The sequence below is a fragment of the Macrobrachium rosenbergii genome, chromosome 11 (assembly GCF_040412425.1).
Source record: "Macrobrachium rosenbergii isolate ZJJX-2024 chromosome 11, ASM4041242v1, whole genome shotgun sequence".
NCBI classification, from domain to species: domain Eukaryota; kingdom Metazoa; phylum Arthropoda; class Malacostraca; order Decapoda; family Palaemonidae; genus Macrobrachium; species Macrobrachium rosenbergii.
In genome coordinates, this window is record NC_089751.1 from 28,378,212 (window position 1) to 28,400,116 (window position 21,905).

Consider the following 21,905-nt stretch of genomic DNA (forward strand, 5'->3'; position numbering starts at 1 on the left):
TTTTTAATGTAATAATTTCTTATTTATTTGTCAACTGTGAGAATTATATGAATTCCAAACCATATTCCTAAAATGTTATTCTCAAGAGGTGGTCATTCAAACTCCTTTTGAACAGACAAGTTTGAAAAACATTTTCTTAATGTGATACATGCAACTTTTTTCTGCTGCATACCTAGCCATCAGAGTGCATAGAACATGAATAGCTGATGAGTGAGATTAAATGGTAATCTAAAACATTGCATTTCAGTTCAGTTCTACAACTGGGGACTGGAAATCTGTAAGCTGTGGAAACTGGGAATTTATGGTGAATGAATGGCTAGCACAGCCATACCACCTAATGACATTCTTATTTTGTATACAGATTTAACTGAAACATTCCTGTTGCTGTGATATATAATGGAGTCTATTTGGTTTCCCAACCACAAGATTAGCAGAACTGTTTTAGAAATGTTTTTCAAAGAAAATTGTCCCTTCAGGCTCTGAGTCTTTCTGAGCTTTAACTTCAGGAATGATTAAACAACTGATTTTCATTTGCAAAACTCCTAGACTTCTCTGATATTTCATTCTGGCTTATCTTGTTAATCTAACTTTAAGCAGAGAAATATTAAATTCTTTAGAATTTAAGAATTTTGTGTTACAATAATCTTAATCAATATCTTTTTCTTTGCTTTGTTGTAACCATTTACACCATAATAATATCATCACATTTACCTAAAAATAAACTTTAGCAGTGCAAATCACTGTACCTTGACAAATTATATTAAATGATGTTCAATTCTTAATCTTCTTTTTCAACTAGACATATTCTTATTACATTTCTCTTAACAGGATTTACAGTGCAATTTTAAGTACTTGACCTACAATATTTTTGTGCTCTGTCTTGTTACCATCCTCAGCCCTTTCCACGATCTACTGCATACTGCAATCTTCTAAACTGTTTTAATAGTATCATACCCCGCTAAGATTCGCCATTAGTGTCATACTAAAGGAATGGATTTTAAACATAATACTGACCAAGTTCTCCTTCAACCTGGAGTACAGTACTGTGTTGGGAAACCTTTGCAGTAATGATGTGTTCCCACTATTCAAATTCTTTTCTACCTATAAATGGATCTGTTGACATCTCAAGGAGTATTTTAAATTAACTTCCTTTAATGACTCAGAGTTAGAAACCTACAATCTGAATATTTCTTTTACTGTGTACCATCCAGCAGCAATGAGAAAGAGAAAGAAAGTTAAATCATTGATACAAAAAAATTAGGGATTCTTGCATTTTCAACTTCATAAAATTATGTGTGATTAAAATGCTTCTATCTAGGGACTTCCATTGCTTCACAAAATAAGTGAATGACCACTGCACCTATTGCACAATCATATTCTATACTCTAGCTTCAACATAAAACCCAATACAGTACATAGGTCTCCTTAACATCTACCTAAAATCTCCTTTTTGCTGCGCAATGAGTAATTGCACATTCACATAATTATTAACAAGCCACTCAAATAATTATTAACAAAATTTATGCATGAGGAAATACTGTCTTTAATAATAAAGTTAATCATATCATAGTTGATGGTAACCTTCTCCATATGAAAAGACAAAAATCTTATAGCAAAGGTGCAAGGAAATAAGTTTTTATCTTACACCACATATACAGTACATTGAAATGAAATTACCAGATATACTTTTAGCAGAAGTTTTGAGTGCTGATATAGCCTAAGCAGTCATCATAAATTCCTTATAATGACTGACCTGGCTCTCACCTTTATGGCTTTCTCACGTGAATGCTTTCATTCTCTTCTACCATTTTTTTTAGCAGAAGGCATCTGCACTTTAAATTACCATAACTGCCTTTGTCCCGATACCTAACTTGAAAATCATGTTTTCTTGTGCTGACCTATTCTGTGTTTAATAACTTTTGTAATTATATGTACTATAAATTGTATTTAAATGCACAATTCAATCAAGCAGGAATCCATATGTTGAGTATCATCATTTGCAGAAAAAACCCTGCCAAGGGGATTTTAATTCAGATGTACTGTAGTCTTATATTGATTGAAGCTCCAGTGACAGCAGTTGGCCTTGAAACATTTAAGGAACGTAAAGCTTAAGGGCAGCTAACATCTAAATTAACAAAGACTCCCACGAACAGAAGGACATCTAGTTTAAAACCCTTACAAAAGATTCCAACTTTACACATGTCACACTAATTCTGAAAAGAACTTGAAAATGCCAGATAATCAAACGTGTAATTTTTAAAAAATTATGCAAATCATTACCAAGGCATGTTATAATGGTGCTGGATGGTATTCCAAATTCAGTAATGCTCATGTGTCTGCAAAAATACCATGGTACAAGAAATGCTCTGGTATCAAATAACATTAAAATGACTGCCCTCTCACACCTAAAAACATTTCCCTAATTTTAAGTTGTACTCCTTAATATCGTTATCCAGGTTTCTTGAGTCCTATATCACAGCTTGTTAAAAAATGACACTGTTTCCAACTGTCTGCACTAGTGATTAAACAGTCAACAGTAAAGACCTATATTTTTTTGGTGATGTGTTATACATCGATGGGTTCACAAAATTTTTGCAATTCCTCTTCTGCATAAAGTTCATTATTTTAAAGTATATCAAGGTCTTGCAACAGAAGAGCTAAACTAAAATGAAACAGAAAAAATAGGATGGTATCTCAGATTCTGAACACTGTTTTGTGAACTTGGCTTCATTTCAAAACCTGTATATTGTGTGTGATGACGAGCTATGACCTTAACCAATTAAATGAAGTAAAACTATTTACAGAAACAGCCATAAAAATTATGTCATTGTGTCTCAGTCTTGTACAATAAATAATAGTTAAAAAGTAAACATCAAATGAAAGAAAACTACATTTAGCACTCAGGTAAAGAAAAAGATCTATAACAAACAGCTGAGTGAGCAATATGAAAATTCTAAGTCTTTGAGCTGCAAGGGAAGAGAATTGAGAATCACAGAGTGGGCGAGAAGAAAGTATACTGTTCTGTGTTTATAAATCTACCCTCTAAAGCCACTTATTGTCAGTGTGTTAAAAAGTATGTCACAAAAGCTGCCTTGTGGTTGGATGACTGCTACTGGCTTAATGTTCACCAATTTGTCCAAAGCGCCAAACAATGAAGGCATTTCTGTACTGTACTGAAATTCATCTCATGCAGCTTTTCAAGACTAGTTCAAAAGTCGTGGTCATGACCCTCAGTTGATGCCACATGCCCACAGACTGGAGAAGACTGCGGGGGTGAGTGGCTATGGTTGGATCTTTCGGGAGTGTACACGAGTATGGGCACACCGAGTTTGCAGATTAGTGTAAACATGTCCGCAAACAGCACAGGTTCCTGCCAGGCCTGCTGCGTGCTTCTGGTGCACATGGCGAGATCTGCTTTGGCGGTTGGTAAAACACTTATCACAGAAGGGGCAGAGGTAGGTCTTTGGCCGCAGCACAACGCGAGGGTACCATACGTTGCTCTCTCCAAAGCAGCCAGCGACGTCGCTACTGAAGACTTCGCCGCCGCCACCACCACCACCACCTCCTCCTCCGCCGCCGCCACCACCGCCACCTGCAAGAGACACGGCGTAAGGGGCAGGTGGCGGCCTCACAGCGTGAGACTCTGAGCAAGCAGCAGCAGCAGCAGCAGCAGCAACAGCAGCCAAGGGGGGCTGGGACCAGCCAACCAACCGGGGAGAAGGGTAGGGGTGTAGGGTGTGGAGAGGGGAGCTAGGCTAGGCTACAGCATAAGAACCTTTATGAACATGCACAATGGGGTAAAGGAAACCACTTGAGGACCATCCTGACAGGGTAAATACACCCCTCAGCTACAACTACATCTCCCAGCACAGTATACATTTATATGTCAAGAACATCTCCATTGTCTCAAAGTTACCAAAGTCAAATGTCGCACCTAAAATTATACTGCAGCTGCTGCCAACCATTTAATTGTACTACTTCAAATCAGGACAGTGATATAATGCATTAATACACAGCACAAAAGATCACAGTTGCCTATTGACATTTACATCTTTTATAAGTATTGCAGTCTTAGGTTCACTTCTGGGTGTTGTCACTTTTCTTTCACTCTAAGAGAATTCCCTCATGCTTATCATTCAAGTAATAAACACACTTTAGTATCATAATAATTTACAGGTACTGTAAGTTACATAGCAAAACTAAAACCAATAATAAACATTTTACCCATGATGATTATTAAAAAATATATCTAATAAGCTTATTTTTTGCATACAGTATTGTTATATCTTATTTGCATCCTCTAGCATAAGGTAAATGTTGATTTCATCTGTTGCACAATATCATTTTGATTTGTATTACATACAGCATATCTTCAGCTTCCACACACAAAAATTTCTTTTTACTGAAGTTTCAGAGTTGTCTTGATAACATTTCCTATTACGGTTTTTCAATTTCCATGTGTATTCAGAATTTCATCAGAAAGAATGCCTTCACAAATAGGAAGGCGTAAGTGCACACATGCACTCACAAAAATCCCTACTTGTTCAGTATGGATATTTTTCAAAAACCAATTTCTTTTCCTTAGCATCCTATCATTCCTTTATGCCTACAATGCCTTTGTTATGCCTATATTCTTTCAAGTGATAAACTGCATAGCATTTTATCTAAGCCTTTACATTGTGAAAAAATTATCGTCATTCTAATTCTTCACTTATTAAGTATATCAATATCTAGTGGAGTAGAAATCAAACAAAAAGAAATCAACTTAATAAACAACAAAGAAATGGGTTAAATAAGGATAAGTGATATGAATATGTTATTTATTTAAAGAATACATACCTTAGTAACATCACAGACTACAGAGAATGAGATCTGGCACTTAAAGCAATGTTTTACAAAGGTTCTCTACTACAAGCACTCTGGGTATACAAAATATAAACTACTTCCGAATTTGGAATGCTTTTTTGTTTACATTGTGCATTTAATAAGGAACCTGTGTCGCACTACGGAGGCAACAATCCAAGACTAGCAGAACTTTGGCCACCACTGGGGTCCCAAGCGCTTCTAAACTGGCAGTAAGTAAGCATATGGGAGGTCTACACCAGGTCACTACTACAGCTAAAAGGGCGGGGGAATTACCTCTTTCCCCGCCCTGCTCACGCCTGGTCCGTCGATACCTCTTGTTGTTGCTGCTGCTGATGCAGCATATCTAAAAGGCCTTTATCTTGGCCCATCCACACCTGCTGTTGTTGCTGTTGCTGATGGTGGGTTTGTAAAATATGGTGAGGTCTAGGCCGGCGGCGGGAAGAATGGGCAACAGAACGGTGGGTTATAAGACAATTGCGGTTCTTGCATACCTTACCACAGATGTCACAAGTCACAGTAGCACCTGGCTGCAAATGCTGGTCACGTAGATGTCTTGTCATGGAACCACGGTTTGAGAATGACTTGAAGCAAAACATGCACTGATTATCAGGGGGAGTAGCCCCAACACCTCCTGCTTGTTGTTGTTGCTGCTGTTGCTGCCCATGAGTAGGGGGTGGCCAGGGGAATCCCCCAGGGAAGGGGCCAATTGGGGAGGTGTGATGGTCTTGATTGGGCGCAGCAGCCAGGCCCATTGCGGCGGCTTCTCCGCATTCAGGGTCATCACGGCCTGCAAGATGAGAGACGCCCGTGAGTGAGGCCACCATTGCCATCACTTTGGTTCTACACACAAAGACTAGCAACACTCCACTACAGGACAAGGCTACTCCTCTACAGAACCTATGACCCCATTACTGATTATTTTCTCTTAGAATTAAGATAACTCTTGCAGCTCTTAAAAACCTACTAGGCCATCACCGCCTTCCCTACCCCAAAGATGCCCCAATACAACCAAGCCCTGATGCTGTTCCTGTGTCCCATCACATGAACTGGTGGTAGGTATGCTGGGTTCCACTCGTCCCTGAATTTCTACTGCCAATGGGGTCCTGCATTTCTATGAGACCAACAGATCCAAAGGAACCACTTTCTTCACTTACTCCAGAGCTTCCAACTGTGGTTTCTGAAGCTGACAGTGATAAAGGTGGCACAACAGAGGAGACGGAAGAAGTGGTGGGTGGCAAGGCAATAGTTGTTGCAGCAGTAATAGTAGTAGTAGCAGAGGTGGTGGTGGTAGTAGAAGTAGCAGAGGTAATGGTAGCAGTAGAAACACCACTGGCAGCTGTAGTACTCATAACATGGGACTGAGTTGGAATGAAATAGTTATGCTGAGTGGTGGAATAGGATCCCATTAAGTAAGCAGGATGCTGGTGGTGAGAGGTGTCAAATCGGAAATCGGTGGTTGACGACATCAATGGCCTGTGTAAAATGCTCTTGTGTTTGATGAGAGCACCTCGATTCTTGCACCATTTACCACACAGCTCGCAGGGCAAAGAACCAGGCTCCACATGTTTGTCACGTTCGTGACGTTTGCGACTGCCCACTGTGGAAAACATTTTGCCACAAAAGCCGCAGCAGCGGCATGATTCACATGCACAGTGGCTCGGGTGCGGCTCCCAATACACGCTGGTCTTGACCTCTGCAAAAGAGAGAACAACTCTTACGTCCTCGCCTGTTGCAGAAGAGGCTGTTTGTGTAATGCCTGCCTACTGCTGCAGCCGCCTCCCTTTCCCCCCAACCCCATCACCATAGAAAAACACTCAGCTAAGCCAGCACATGATACATTGTGTTTGTCCCAATCCACCACCTATATTCTAACTTAGAGCTTATTTTCATTGTTCCTCTCTTTCTCTATACTCTCTCTCTCTCTCTCTCTCATTTGCTCTTTCTCTCTCTTTTCCCCATCATCACTGCACATGACTGATGATTTCCACCTCCACCATCACAATAGCAAGTGCACCTAAACCACCACATATCCCATCAGCACCACCAGCACCAGCGACAGTTAAAAGGACAGCACACCACCACCCCTCCTCACCTAACAGCAAAATGATATCCTCCCATTGCATTGGCAACAGCTTAAACCCAACGGTAACTCATCTACATTGTACCCTCATCTCTCTGAAGTAATAACAAAACTTTGTCAACATTACGTCTATCATAGAAAACACCTGGAAAATAAACAAAAACATAAATCATAAAAATTAAAATAAAATTAATGTACCTCAGTTAGAGTGCAGTCATGCATCATAACTTATTCAAAGCTATAGAGTCATTATTACCAAGCTATATTTAGATAAAACATCAACAACGACATTGGGGACAATTCACATAAACCACAGCTCTAGGAGTTCTCAGATAAAACAGTTCAGAGCTACCTAACAGTGTGTATATAACTATGGAAAACTGTAATTAGTGATGATGTACCTAACTTGAAAGTAATATTTCGATTGAATGTCACAGACAGGCAAATACTCCCAGAGTATTTTCAAGCTTTTTTTTCATAAGGACAACATGGATTATGGTTTTTCCAAGGGAACTTCGAGCATATAAGTTACCTCGTCTCTTGGCATGGGTCTTTCCTATTTCGTGGCACAGTATGGATGCTGGTTTTCTCACAATACGAAAAAAGAAAAGACAGATTTGCTGCCTGAATACTGTTGCCAGATCATTTTCAAAGTGAGCAAAAGGTGAACCTTGCAAGATATTCCGTTTTATACTTATTCAATTCCAGTTCCTTTTACAACTTTCCTTTTTCTTATAAAACATGCTGCCTGGTTTCAGAGTTGTATGTAGGTATGAAATGTTTTAGTCAAGTATATTTCAGATGATGATTTTATTTTGAGAAAATTAAACAGCCACATAAAAGAATGCAATATATATATATATATATATATATATATATATATATATATATATATATATTATATATATATATATATATATATATATATATATATATATATATATATATATATATATATATATATATATATATATATATATATATATATATATATATATATATATATATATATATATATATATATATATATATATATATATATATATATATATATATATATATATATATATATATGCTTTCCAAACTTTATAACAATTCCTGTACTTATAGACCGATCTGTCAAGTCTCTCCTCTCTTCCTCTCAAGTAAATGGTAAGGGCTCACAATCATATAAACAAAAGGTATGCCAAATAAACTCAACACAAGATGTCACAAGATATATCAAATATACTCAGTCACGAATGCCACAAGATGTACCAAATATATGCAACCACAAGTGGCACAAGAGAAGATCTGAGACTACACGGAAAGAGCTTACAAACTGTACCAACTACTCATCAACAGCATGCACATCTACATGTATTCGTATGCAATTAGGCACCTTTTTGAAGGTAATGCTTAGACAATAAACACACATACAACAAGCAGACACAGACATACATTAAGTCAGATATGCCGCTCATATACTGCAGTCTAGTTTCTTGTTTACATCGTTACAGCTCAGTACTGTGGATTTAAGGAGTTACAAGCTTCTTTCAGAAATGCACATGTCAACACTGAAATTGTCAATGGCTATGAAGCTTCTAGAAAATACTGACACTGAATCACAAGTACAGTATACAGACAGGTAATTATACAGCATAGGTGATGGCAAAAAAGGAGGAAACCTGACAAATAACTGGTACTTGAATTTTTGCAAACAGGCACCAACGCATGATAAGTGCTGTGTTAACATGTTATTACCTAATAATTTATCTGAGGTTTACCTGTAATTAGTGCAATATAGTGAATGATGCTAGTGTCATGTCGCAACTTGGCAACGAACAATTACAAATTGCAGAACAGGGAAACAATGTCAAAGAGGTATCTTAAGCACAAAATAAACTGCGTATATCTATTATAGCTTCCTGTGAGTAAATTTGACACCATTCAGTCACTTCAACTGGACAGTAAGCCTACATTATGTTGATAAAGGTGAAATATGAATTCAACTTCGCTCCTCAGAAATTTTCTGTGGATTATCAAACTAAACAAATGTTTCGTCTCATTTGATAATTCGTTTGTGAACTGAAAATAAGTAATATAAATGTTTCCTGATATACTGCATTACGTACACAAACCTATAACTGACACACAAACACACGCATATACCAATACAGTATTTGTTTTCAAACATTAGGATGTAACATTCCCGTCGTACTGGCGTAAATTTACTGATGTTTATCGAAACTATTCGAGCACTGCGCATTTATCTACTGAAAAGCTTGAAAATTTAAGCTCTCAAACTTTATTTACAACGTTTATTCATTTTCTGCTTGATAAAATAGGTATTTTTCCATGTCTATAATAAAATCATCTCTCAGTTTTATGCTTCAAAACTCACTTAATATTTTGTAGTAATGTGCGCACGAATACAAACTTACGTCCATACACATAGGCCTACAATATATAAGCATATATATATATATATATATATATATATATATATATATATATATATATATATATATATATATATATATATATTGAGTGCGTGTGTATAATACCAAGAAAACGCAAATGTTGATGAATTTTGGATCTGCAACTTCCAAGAGTCAAGGATAAATGCAAACGCGCACACACACGCGCACTTAAACCTTTACTCATGCGTTTGGTTTGCTCCAAAATGTAAATCTCCATTAAACAAACAGATGAGCAATTTCCCCCAATACGGGTTGGTTTCCAAGAGAGACAGACCAAAGGTTAATGAGGAAGTCATACTTTAACTTGCCTTCTAAGAACTAATAAATATCTCGATTTCTCATGTTTTAAAATTCAGTTCGATTAATTTCTCCTTTTTTGAGCCCTTTTCACCTTGCCTTTCATGTGGTTTAATAGGCAAGTGTGAAAAATCTTTCTCAGTAATACTGTCCTGCCATGCAACACGTCCGGTAAATCGACATTCAATAAAAGCATTTTGAACTTCGTTTCCGTTTTGTATACATGACTTGGTTCTTTGTCTATTGAAGACATAGAGGCGATCAAGAAGTCCTATTTTATAAAAGTTATCAAATGTAGTGTTTTTTTATTTAACGTCCAAAATACATTATTTTCATGTCTTGAAAACTAACAAGACGTATGTGGTAACAAAACGACACCATTAGACCCGCGTTGCAGTGAGACACCAGATGCTCGTTCTTTCACCAACACAGAAGTCAAAAAGGACAAAAAATAACGGAGTCTTTCATATTTTAATGTATTTTACAACAATTCGTTAAGGTTTCTGAGTAAAATGTAGTCTCACAAGATTCGTAAATATTGGTAAGATAAATCTGCAAAGAACATCAGCTTTGTATATATATGGATATTTCAGCAATAACGTGAGGAATAATCTTTTGTGCACCACCTGGGCCTATTTCTACAAGTTCATAGTATCAACTTCAAGTTTTTAACAATATTACACACACACAAACACACACACACACACACACACACACACATATATATATATATATATATATATATATATATATATATATATATATATATATATATATATATATATATATATATATATATATATATATATATATATATATATATATATATATATATATATATATATATATATGTTTGTGTGTATATACGAGAGAGAGAGAGAGAGAGAGAGAGAGAGAGAGAGAGAGAGAGAGAGAGAGAGAGAGAGAGAGAGAGAGAGAGAGAGAGGAAAATAAAGCAAAAAAGTAAAGAGTAAAGCTAGATGCACATGGAAATGAATTACAGAACGAGAAATGTGAACATTGTAGGTTAAACTATATAATCCAACAACCTTGACAAAAGCTCTTACAAACACGCACTGCAAAGACCATTAAACGTACTTTCAGAAAACCTTTTAATCCTCTCTCTCTCTCTCTCTCTCTCTCTCTCTCTCTCTCTCTCTCTCTCTATCAATGGATAACGAAGCAACCGAGCAGTGAGCACAGTGATTCAAGAGTTGGGACAGTTCCTTCAGTCTCTTGACAGAGTACGAGGCACTTCATGCATAACAACCTGCGCACAGCAAAAATAACACCTCTCAAAATGGCACTTTGTAAAGGAGTTACTGAAATTGCAAAGATATGTAATACAAAGAAACCTGAACAGCCAAAAGGGATATAAAAACTTACAATAAATATAATAAAACAGTGTGTGAGAAAGTACCATACATTAAGCTTAAATCAGATTAATAAAAAAATATCCACAAGGGGAAGTCCTTTTTTTTTTTTTGCTATTTGTTTCTGGGATCGATCGTCTCACCATGAAAGACCCCTTTAAACAGGCACAAGGTCACAGGGTCGAAAACCAGAGAACAAAAGAAAACGCAATCAGTCCAAACTCACTCGGTCTTCTGTCAGAGAGTCAAGGCAAAAGACTCGGAAATACTCTTTACAAAGGAAAGGAAGCAAAAACAACAAACGGGGTGGAGGAAACTTCACTCTTCGACTCATCCTCAAATCATCTTCATCTGGCCTACGACTTGAGCTCAGCTATGACAGCCTCCGTCAGTTGCGGGTGTCTCCGGCGGACGTGTCGGGTGAGGTCGCCCTTCTGCACGAAGAGTTTCTCACAGGCCGGACACCGAAAGGCGGTGCCCAGGTGCAGCTTGAAGTGGCGCCGTAGGGAGTCCTTGCACAGGAAGCTCTTCCCGCAGATGTGGCACTCGACGTTCCTCGAGTCATCTTGCTGGTGGTGGTGCTGCCTCCGGCCAAGAACCGCTACTGCTACTGCTGCCGCTGCTGCAGGAGAAGAGTTTGTTGGTCAGTGGAGAAGCCAGCAAGCCAATGTCAGTGGTGGGGATGTGCAGCAGCAGCAGCAGAAACAGCAGCGGCAGCAGTGGATTAGTGTGAAAACATGTGGAAACATGTCAGCGTGCGATGGTGGTATTAGTTGTGCAAGAGAGAAACTTGGCCAGGTCTGGGAGCGACAAACACACACACGCACGCGCGCACGCACGCACGCACACGCACACACACACAAACAACACACTGTTTTCTCTTCAGTCTCAATTATTACGGTGGTGATGGTGACGGTGATGGTGGTGATACACAGAGAGAGAGAGAGAGAGAGAGAGAGAGAGAGAGAGAGAGAGAGAGAGAGAGAGAGAGAGAGAGAGAGAGAGAGAGAACCATGAAGTACTACTTAATATGTAAAACTAATACTTTAAAGACCGTAGAGAGGAAACACTTCAAGATTTTAAGAGACAAATACTGATTTATATCTATACATGTCCAACAAACGCTATGGAATTATTTCATTTCTAAAAAAATAAATTTACAAGGGTGATTCCTAATGAAATATTAATTGAATAGTATACACGTCCATCTACGCACATAATGTGTAGAAACATTTAATTTTGGCACATCTACCGATGGAAACAGGGGTGACTTTGAAGTTTAAAGAGGAAAAGCTCACAGTGTATATAAAAATTAGTAATGGAAACACATGCTCTGTCACTCGCCAGCAATCAATCAACAACAGATGTAACTCAGTGTCATTCTGTACCAGAAACCTTCTAATTAAGAGTCAAAAGAAACAAGATCAGGCATATAAAATTCACTAAGCAACGCCACTCCCGAGAGAATTTAGAGAAATAATATAATTAGGAATACTATTTTTTCTGAAAGGTCCCTATAGAGCAGAAACAATAAAATACTATGCAACTGAGGCACCAAGTCCCTTGGTGAGAGTCACTAAAAAACCACTTGCCAGCAAAAACGTTTGAAGAAGTCATGTCACAAAAGAGATTCGCTGAGATTTCCGAGGAAAGGAATAGTTTTTACAAATCTTTTCGGTAAATATACCCCCCAAGTGAAATGACTGGTAACACGAATAGCAACATACAACTAGAGAAATTCCTAAGTGAAAAACAACGATGGAACATCAGATCAATTAAGGACAACTGCTTTCAAATACCAACTAAGGACAACTGCTTTCAAATACCAATTCTTTTCCGAGTCCCAAAGTCCAGTGTTTTAAGTTTAGTAGTTCATACCCTTCCTTAATCATCAATCAGTTAAAAAAAATTGATTCACATTGGTGTCGTCCGCTAAAGACCTCAGAAGAGCAGTCTTCTCAAAAACCCATACAAGAGAGTTGAGTCAGTACCTCATAGAGTTCGTTATCCTCTAAGAATCTGTGTCCTCAGTCACAAGAGAATATTCGATTGGTTTACAGAACATATTCGATGTAACTCTAAGCTTACGTAATTAAAATATATTGCGAAGTAGGTAAACAGATATTCATGCTCAGATAGTAATAAGAAATAGAAAAATATGCTAAACTTTCACTACGTCGGAAAATTAGAAGGATTTATGGAATAATCAAATTTGGCCTCAAACTTTCTTTCTTCGATTATCCCACGAAGAAAACGAAATGAGATATTTGTGTCAGAAAAGATTTTTTTTTACCTAAGAGCTAAATCCTTCAAGTCTTACGATTTAAACAACAATGTTATTTTTTTGAGCACAAGCGCCTATTCTACAAGTCTGCAAAATATTCAGATATATATAATGCATATATGTGTGTGTTTGTGTGTGTCTGTGTATATATATATATATATATATATATATATATATATATATATATATATATATATATATATATATATTACACACACATACATATATATATATGTATATATGTGTATGTATATTTATATATATATATATATATATATATATATATATATATATATATATATATATATACATATGTATGTGGTATACTGACCTCTTAACTTTTGATTCCCTCACATTTTTTTATACATTCATCACTAGTAAGCTTGAAGTTAATGATAAAACACATGATGAAGACACCGCTAATTTCCGTGGCGTTGACCTCACCTTAACTATCGCGTATGGGTTCGAATCCCCCACGGGAATTAGGGTTCCTTCATTTGGATTCAAAGTTCTCGCTGGTGAATATATCCAGTGCGAGTGAGAATACTTATTAGCTTAGTCATCATGTGGCTATTACAATAATTGACTGGTAAGATGGCATTTGGTGCACTGTATGCCCATATTTCCTTCATAAATTACGTATGTAAGTATTTGTGTATGTTTATATATTTATATATATATATATATATATATATATATATATATATATATATATATATATATATATACACACATCCTCAAGGAACAAGGGAAACGAAGACCTCCATTCTTACAAGTTTATTGCCGACGTTTCGTAACACATGTCACATTTTCAAGGCTAAAAAAAGAAAATAATTTGCACCACAGATAGAATCACGGTATTAAAATTTTTTTTAATTAAAATATTTAAAATTCACAAAAAATGGCAATGCAGCATTTAAAATTAGGTATATAAATGAACGTACAACAAGAAAAAAAGGATCACAAAGATATAAGTCAAGGGAACCAAGACACAGACTCGCCAAGCGAAATGAAAGAATGATACTAAGAGAATACAGAAAATATGCATAAAGGAAAAGCTAGGCAACATATAACTGAGTTGACGACAATTGAGTATTTAACGAGGGAACAGTTAGTTCTCTTTATAATAACAGACTCTAGGATGGTTAGATCGTGATGGTTGGAGACCCGCCCCACTATTGAAAAATCTTCATCTCTGATGTTTGTTTTGCACCGTACAGCATGGTTTCTGATGTTAGAGGCCTCTGGATTCGATAACTTGCATCCTGTACGGTAGCTTAAGCCTCCATGAGAGTCAATTCGTACCCTCAACAGCCTCTTCGTACATCCCACGTATGTTCCGTGATTACATCGCAGACAAGTGTATTTATATACAATATTGGATGTGAAGAGGGGGCTGAGACGATCCTTGACTGTAAAAAATGAACCAATGGTTGGAGGATTCTTTGGGTCTATTATTATAAAGAGAACTGTTCCCTCGCTAAATTCTCAATTGTCGTCAACTCAGTTATATGTTGCCTAGCTTTTCCTTTATGCATATTTTCTGTATTCTCTTAGTATTATTCTCTCATTTTGCTTGGTGAGTCTGTGTCTTGGTTTCCTTGACTTATATCTTTTGTGATCTTTTTTTTCTCTCTTGTTTTATGTTCATTTATATATCTAATTTTAACGCTGCATTGATTTTAATGAAAAAAAAATTTAAATACCGTGATTCTATCTGTGGTGCAAATTATTTTCTTTTTTAGCCTTGAAAATGTGACATGTGTCATGAAACGTCGGCAATAAACACTATATATATATATATATATATATATATATATATATATATATATATATATATATATATATATATATATATATATATATATATATATACATATATATCATTTATGAAGGAAATATGTGCATACAGTACAAATGCCATCTTACCAGTCAATTATTGTCAAAGGATGACATTTCATGGCAAATCTCTGTGACTATGGAATAAGCTAAAAGAAAGATAAACATTACTTCGAAAATTTGATTTTCAAATTATAGAGACTCTTAAATAAAATAAAACATTCAAAATGTGTTTTATAAGAGCGAATAATTTATGATGGAAAATGCTGCAAGTCTGAGTGACACATTATATAGGAAATAATAACGTGGTTTGAGTTCTTCGTAGATCTCCAAAAAGAAGATTACATAATATCTCGTACTTTTAAGGAGACCTAAGGCAAAATTCTCAGACATTAATGTATTGCATTTTTTTTTATTAGAATCCTAATACCATTCTCCTTTCATTTTAATACATTTTTATCTATTACTAATTTAGTTTTTCTTTTTTAATACGTGAGATTTCTTCTTTCTGTTTCCCTTTACTTCCTCTTACTTCTTCCGAATGAATACCACATTCTTTAGGAGCTTGAATTGCAAGTCAATGGCCCCTGTGGTGGGCTTGTTCCATATGAATAGGGATCTTCACGTTTTGAATAATAATAATAATAATAATAATAATAATAATAATAATAATAATAATAATAATAATAATAATAATAATAATAAAAGTTTGTAAAATGAAATATTCAGTAACAAAAGCTACACCAAAAGTCATCAATAATTGTAATATTTTACGCTTCTTTAGGCTTGAGTAAGATTATTTTCAAGAATAATTCGAAACATTACCTTTACTGGATGCCTGCCTTTAGTTTTTACTCTCACAGTTCCGTGCTAATAAAACTAATTTCTTCTTTTTTTTATTTTCCTTTTAAAAAATCTAGACTTCGCAATCATTTTAAAGATCAATTACAATCGCCAGATTCACAAAGTGCTTCCGGGACCAATCTGCAGTTTCTTCAATTTCTTCCAAAGGCATTAGGCATTCATCCTTCCTTTTTATCATTCTAGACTTATTGTTAACTCTATCCCAAAAATTTTTTCTCGGATTTAACCAGATTAATCATCCACTTCTTTCGTGATGTCAACATCTTATCAGTATTATTATCCTTTAAAATGTTCGAAGGTTTAATCAGGGCGCTCCTCCTTTGAAACCTTTTTCAGCATTAGTCAATGAAATGTGTTTTTTCACCCAGGTACTGATTTTTGTTGGAGGTCTTCAGTCATGCTGCACTTCTAAAGTTTTTAAGGGATGAGGGTACAGATACTGAGTGTAAAATGGCGGGGGAGGGGGGCGGAATTCTCTGTTTTACGAACAACTAGGTGAAGTTCCCTGGAATCATCAGGCCAAGAAAACTTTAAACAAGAAGACCAAGCAACACCAATATATATATATGATATAATATATATATATATATATATATATATATATATATATATATATATATATATATATATATATATATATATATATATATATATATATATATATATATATATATATATATGTGTGTGTGTGTGTGTGTGTGTGTGTGTGTGTGTGTGTGTGTGATAAATAAAATAAGCTAATCAACAATCGAGGGAAGGAACACGCCACAGAACTTTCATCGAAGAGACAACAAAGACAGCCAGCAGAAACTGACAAATAAATTTTTTCCTTTTTAATAAGCGAGATTTCTTCTTTCTGAATTTCCTTTTACCTTCTCTTACTTCCTAATGAGCACCACATTCTTTGGAAGCTTGAATTTCAAGTCCATGGCCCCTGTGGCCTTGTTCCATATGAATAGGGTTCATCTTCTGAATATAATAATAATAATAATAATAATAATAATAATAATAATAATAATAATAATAATAATAATAATAACAAAGGGAAAACCTGAAGATAGGAACCGAAGAGAAGGCAACAAAAGACCATTCTCCCTCTTGCTGTGGCATTTAAAAAGAGGTACAAAACGATATACTAAAACGGAAATATGACAGCAGCATGAAATTAGACATCCTCTAACTTCAGTTGACATCGTGGGTATATCAACTTTTGAGATTGCTAGAGAAATGTGAACACAGAGAGAGAGAGAGAGAGAGAGAGAGAGAGAGAGAGAGAGAGAGAGAGAGAGAGAGAGAGAGAGAGAGAGAGAGAGAGTTTTTATGCACAATCACACTTGCTAGGTTTCTCCCAAAATAGAAAACGTAAGTATCCATAATAAAAAAGAACTACGGAAAACATCAAAACAAACCGATATTTCTATACATTTCTGACGAATTACACAAAGCTGATATCCTTTCCAGAGTCTTGGCTAAATTAAGTGTCTATCCAGAACATCACAAGTACAATACAGACGAGAAAACTTGGTAAAAAACTGCACTACCGAAATGACAAGAGAAGAGATGTGATTAATCGTTTGTTTCTACAGAGCTGCGAGAGATCTCAATCAGTTTATTCTAGGCTACGAGCGACCTTATGAAGGCCTTTGTAAAGACAGAAGTTAAATTATGTACATGACAAAACGAAGAAGAATCTGAAGAAGCCGGCGACGCAATCTTTTCATCATTGGGCGAAATGGCCTCTCGGAGCAGGTTGGTACCTTTTGCCGTGGACGGCGTGCACGTGATACTTGACGTTGGAGACTTGGTAGAACACCTTCGGGCACATCGGGCACGGAAAAGCTTTGCCCGTGTGGATCTTTTCGTGGCGGGATAAGGTCACGCGCGTTCGGAAGCCCTTGCCGCACTGGGGGCAGCAGAACCAAGGCCTGTCGTTGTTCCGGAGGGAGGCGTTCTGCCTCAGGGTGACTTCGCCTGCGTCCATGACGAGTTCCGCCTCTCTCACGAAGGCCGACTGCGCCAACGTCTCCAGGTGGGACAAGGGCGCCAGCAGTGCTGGGTCGAAGGGCAGTGCGGAAGACCTTCCTCCCACTATCCTACCTCCCACTCCTCTCCCTCTACCTCTCCCTTCGCTTAGTCTTTCTTCTACGGAAGTGATGGTGATGTCAAGAGGCGGTGTGGTAGGTGGTGTGGAAGTGACAGATGGTGAAGAAGGTGGGTGCCGCAGATGGTGGTGTCTCCCCGCATCACCATTATCACCACCACCACCACCAGCATGGTTCCCTGGATCCCCCCACCACTGCTCCTCCCCGATTTCTTGTTTGACCCCGAGTTCTTGCTTGACCCTGCATCCACCAACACCATCATCACCACCACCTGCAGGGGAACAGACACGAAGGTCAGCTGCTGAGCCTCCTACACTATATCAACCACCTCCTTCCTTCACCATCATCATCATCATCCATCACACAACAACGTCACCATCAAATACCACATCATCAGTTTAGGATGAATATATCAGTCATTACAAATGAAATCCCAATCCATACAATTTCAGCTTAACAAAGTCTAAAATCTTAAGAGAAAATATAAATAAAGATTTGATAAAGCAAATCATGTTCACTTGGAAGGGAATGGATTTCTACACAGAGGATGACGAAGTATCAGTTTACTGTTGTCTGACTATGATCAAAGAAACTTCTCATCAACATAAGAAATTTTATGTAGTTATTTGTAATTTAAAGGTAATTTTTAACACCACTTTATTCATAAGCACATGAAACTAACAAGACGTCTCAAGAACGGACAAGGAGCAAGACAATTCAGGAATCATGTAACAGAACTGCAACAGATTTTAACAGGGTATGCAAATGTGCACTGGACGTCGAAATACCAATTCAAACTCTCTTTCTAACTTGCAGTTAGAATCCCTGGCCATAACTATAAACCAAGCACGTCTTACATGAAATAGGTCGCTAAATTTATAAGTCAATCCTGAACGAAGCACACTTGACTCATGCATAACAGGCAGGTTCAGTTTTTTCCCTTTTGCTTTTGCCCCGTCTATACATAACAGTCTGGCATAACCTACGGATGGGAATGAAAAACGTAATACGCGGTACATAATTCAAATTTCGTTTTATTTTGACTTCCGGAGAATAAAAGAAGTCATTTGTCACTGCAGTCGCGCTTCAATGGCATAATACACGAAACCCTTTCAATTAACATAAAAACTTCATTTTTATATGTAAATGTGTGAACATAAATAAAATCTAAGTTCTTGTCCACCTTATATTGTACGTATTAGGAATATCCACAGTGACATCCTGGTTGACCATTTACCACAATTTTTTTTATGTACTTTTCTGATGAAAGCCTTGAATCTGAAGGGGAAATACAACAAAGAGGTTCCGCATTCCCTGATGAGATTTGCGCATATACACTTGAATGTGATATCGCTAACTCACCAGGAGTGGTGTGAGGGTTAGAATCCTGTCTGGGAAGGGGGACCTCCATCGTTTACTTCCCGCTTGGATTCCAGGCTTTCAGTGGAGTGTATAAAAAAATACGTGGAAATCGAAAAATCAAGAGGTCATTGACGCTATAAAAAGCACTTGGACACTCCTCATTACACATTTATAATATATAAATATGTATATATATATATATATATATATATATATATATATATATATATATATATATATATAATTATATAATACACACACACACACACACACATATATATATATATATGTTACAGTCAACATGCGTAATCAGTCATTACACGTAATGACTGAAATTTCAGTCATCACGCGTAATGCACTTAGGGGACATTTGATCCCCCAGGAGCTAGTACTAAACACGGCGAAACAGTGAGTCACCTACAGTGTTTCGCCGGGTTTAGTACTAGTCCCTGGGGGGTCAAATGTATTTCGCCGTGTTTAGTACTAGCTCCTGGGGGGATCTAATGTCCCTAAGTGCATCACGCGTAATGACTGATTACGCGTGTTGACTGTAACATATAATACGTATCATTCCCATAAGGTCAGTGACCTTAGCAGTTGTCACACCAGTAAAAACCCAATAATTCACAAATGAATCCTTTCCCTGCAGGGAGTCTGGCTACAAGGCTTTAGCCTTCCGGTTCACAGCAAGTCTTCTGGGATGAAGCTGCTAAACCCCAGAGTTGTCTAGCTACAAGTACATAAGGTAAACACAGGCATACAGAGCCTCAATGGAGCATGCCTCTCCTCATCGAAAGTTCAAACCTGAGACCTCTTATTCGGCAGGCAAGAATGTTACCCTCGAAGGGGAAGAAACAAGAAGGTGCTACAATTTAATATCATGTAAGAATTTTTGAGATGCGGGGCTCCTGTTACAACTCCACGTGGTATTTATGGATGGTCACCCATCCGAATATTGACCAGACTCAACACTGATTAACTTCACTGTAAACATATTACAGTTGTCAGCATACACACACACATATAATATATATATATATATATATATATATATATATATATATATATATATATATATATATATATATATATGGAAAGTTAAAATTGTGACTTGTTTCGTAACTGAAACGGAACTGCAAAGCAATCAAAACATCACAGACCATGGAGAAAGTGAATTAATGTCGATCAAATACTAACTAATTCCCAACCTTGGTTTGCTGATTCCTGTCGACGAGGACAGCATGATAATTGTATAAACTTCAACATTTGGAGATAAAATCGCACGAAGTGGAGCTTCCTGAACTTTACTTACAAGAGCCAGGAAAAGTAATTCAAAGATCTGCCAAGTGAAGTCCTAATAACTTGAACATTAATCAAATCCCAGTGAATGACTCGGTATCGTCTCCGTTGGACCCAGTTAAAACCCTCCATCTTTAAATTTTGAGCATCTAGTATCCCTCACTAATTGGAAATTGTTAGCTAAACCTACGGACCAAGTTGGGCTATATACTTCATGGGCCCCCTGACGATAGCCTTCGGTAGATATTCCTTTTCTTGATATCTGTCATCCTAAAGTATTTACCAAAATCACTTTTTCGTTTAACATACATTAATGTATATTAAAAAAATACTGATAAAGCAGACACGGGAGGGGACGTGGAAAAGATCGAGTTGTACTTCCTCCATCAGCACTCTTGATCATTTTGTTCCCTACAGAGCTTTTATATATTCAAGAAGAGAGTTAACTATGCAATACAATGCATGTTCCGAAGGGTTGTTTAAAGGATCAATTACACCATTCATAAGTCAACTTATCTTGTTCTGTATGCCTCAGTGATATATTCATGAATCTTTCCTATTCTAGTTCTTACCTGTGGTTCAACCGATAAGAAAAATTATATCAACACTCCTTTGAGCAGGTGATGCCAGTGTTGCAGTTATTTGCATCCCCGCCCAAGCACGAACTGAAGTTGCTGTTAGTCTCTCGAGAGATTTGGAACGTAGAAACGGGGTAGTCAGTTGGGAATTCCAGCAAAACCAAAACTTTGGTGATTGGCTGATCATGCAACGTTCTCCAGCTACACGACTGCTTTCCATTGGTTAACATACAATTTAGCAAGCCTGAATATTTGCATATATCTTGTGTTACTTCCGATTCAGGGTTTTACGTTTTACGTTACTTGAAAATATATCACTTACAATCAGGAGAGCGAACCTGTTTGTAAAGCTTCAAGTATCCATAGTGACGATGGCTTCAATGCCACAGAATTCAGACATTTGTTTTACTGCTACCGGAATATTGTTCCCTTGCCTGGTTTGGAGAAGCAACTAGGATCTGTATCTTTTACACAAGACTGTTCAAAATATTGGTTACTT

At 37.0% G+C, this 21,905-nt stretch overlaps 1 protein-coding gene across 11 annotated transcripts in view; it reads right to left on the reverse strand.

The window, feature by feature from the left end:
- The window catches only part of LOC136843271 (protein abrupt-like), a 196,769-nt gene that overhangs the window by 9,605 nt on the left and 165,259 nt on the right, over positions 1-21,905 (reverse strand). For 3 of the 11 annotated variants that reach the window (XM_067111436.1, XM_067111435.1, XM_067111443.1), the window contains 2 exons: positions 17,823-18,438; positions 11,506-11,700 (listed from right to left, as the gene is read on the reverse strand). The exons of 7 other annotated variants lie outside the window; for them this stretch is intronic. In XM_067111436.1, coding sequence (XP_066967537.1) covers positions 11,640-11,700; positions 17,823-18,438 — 677 coding nt within the window. In that variant the 3' untranslated portion in view covers positions 11,506-11,639. Of the gene's footprint in view, positions 1-4,806; positions 5,654-6,020; positions 6,560-11,505; positions 11,701-17,822; positions 18,439-21,905 lie in introns of those variants that run through there. One more of the 11 variants, XM_067111434.1, reaches the window with a different exon arrangement.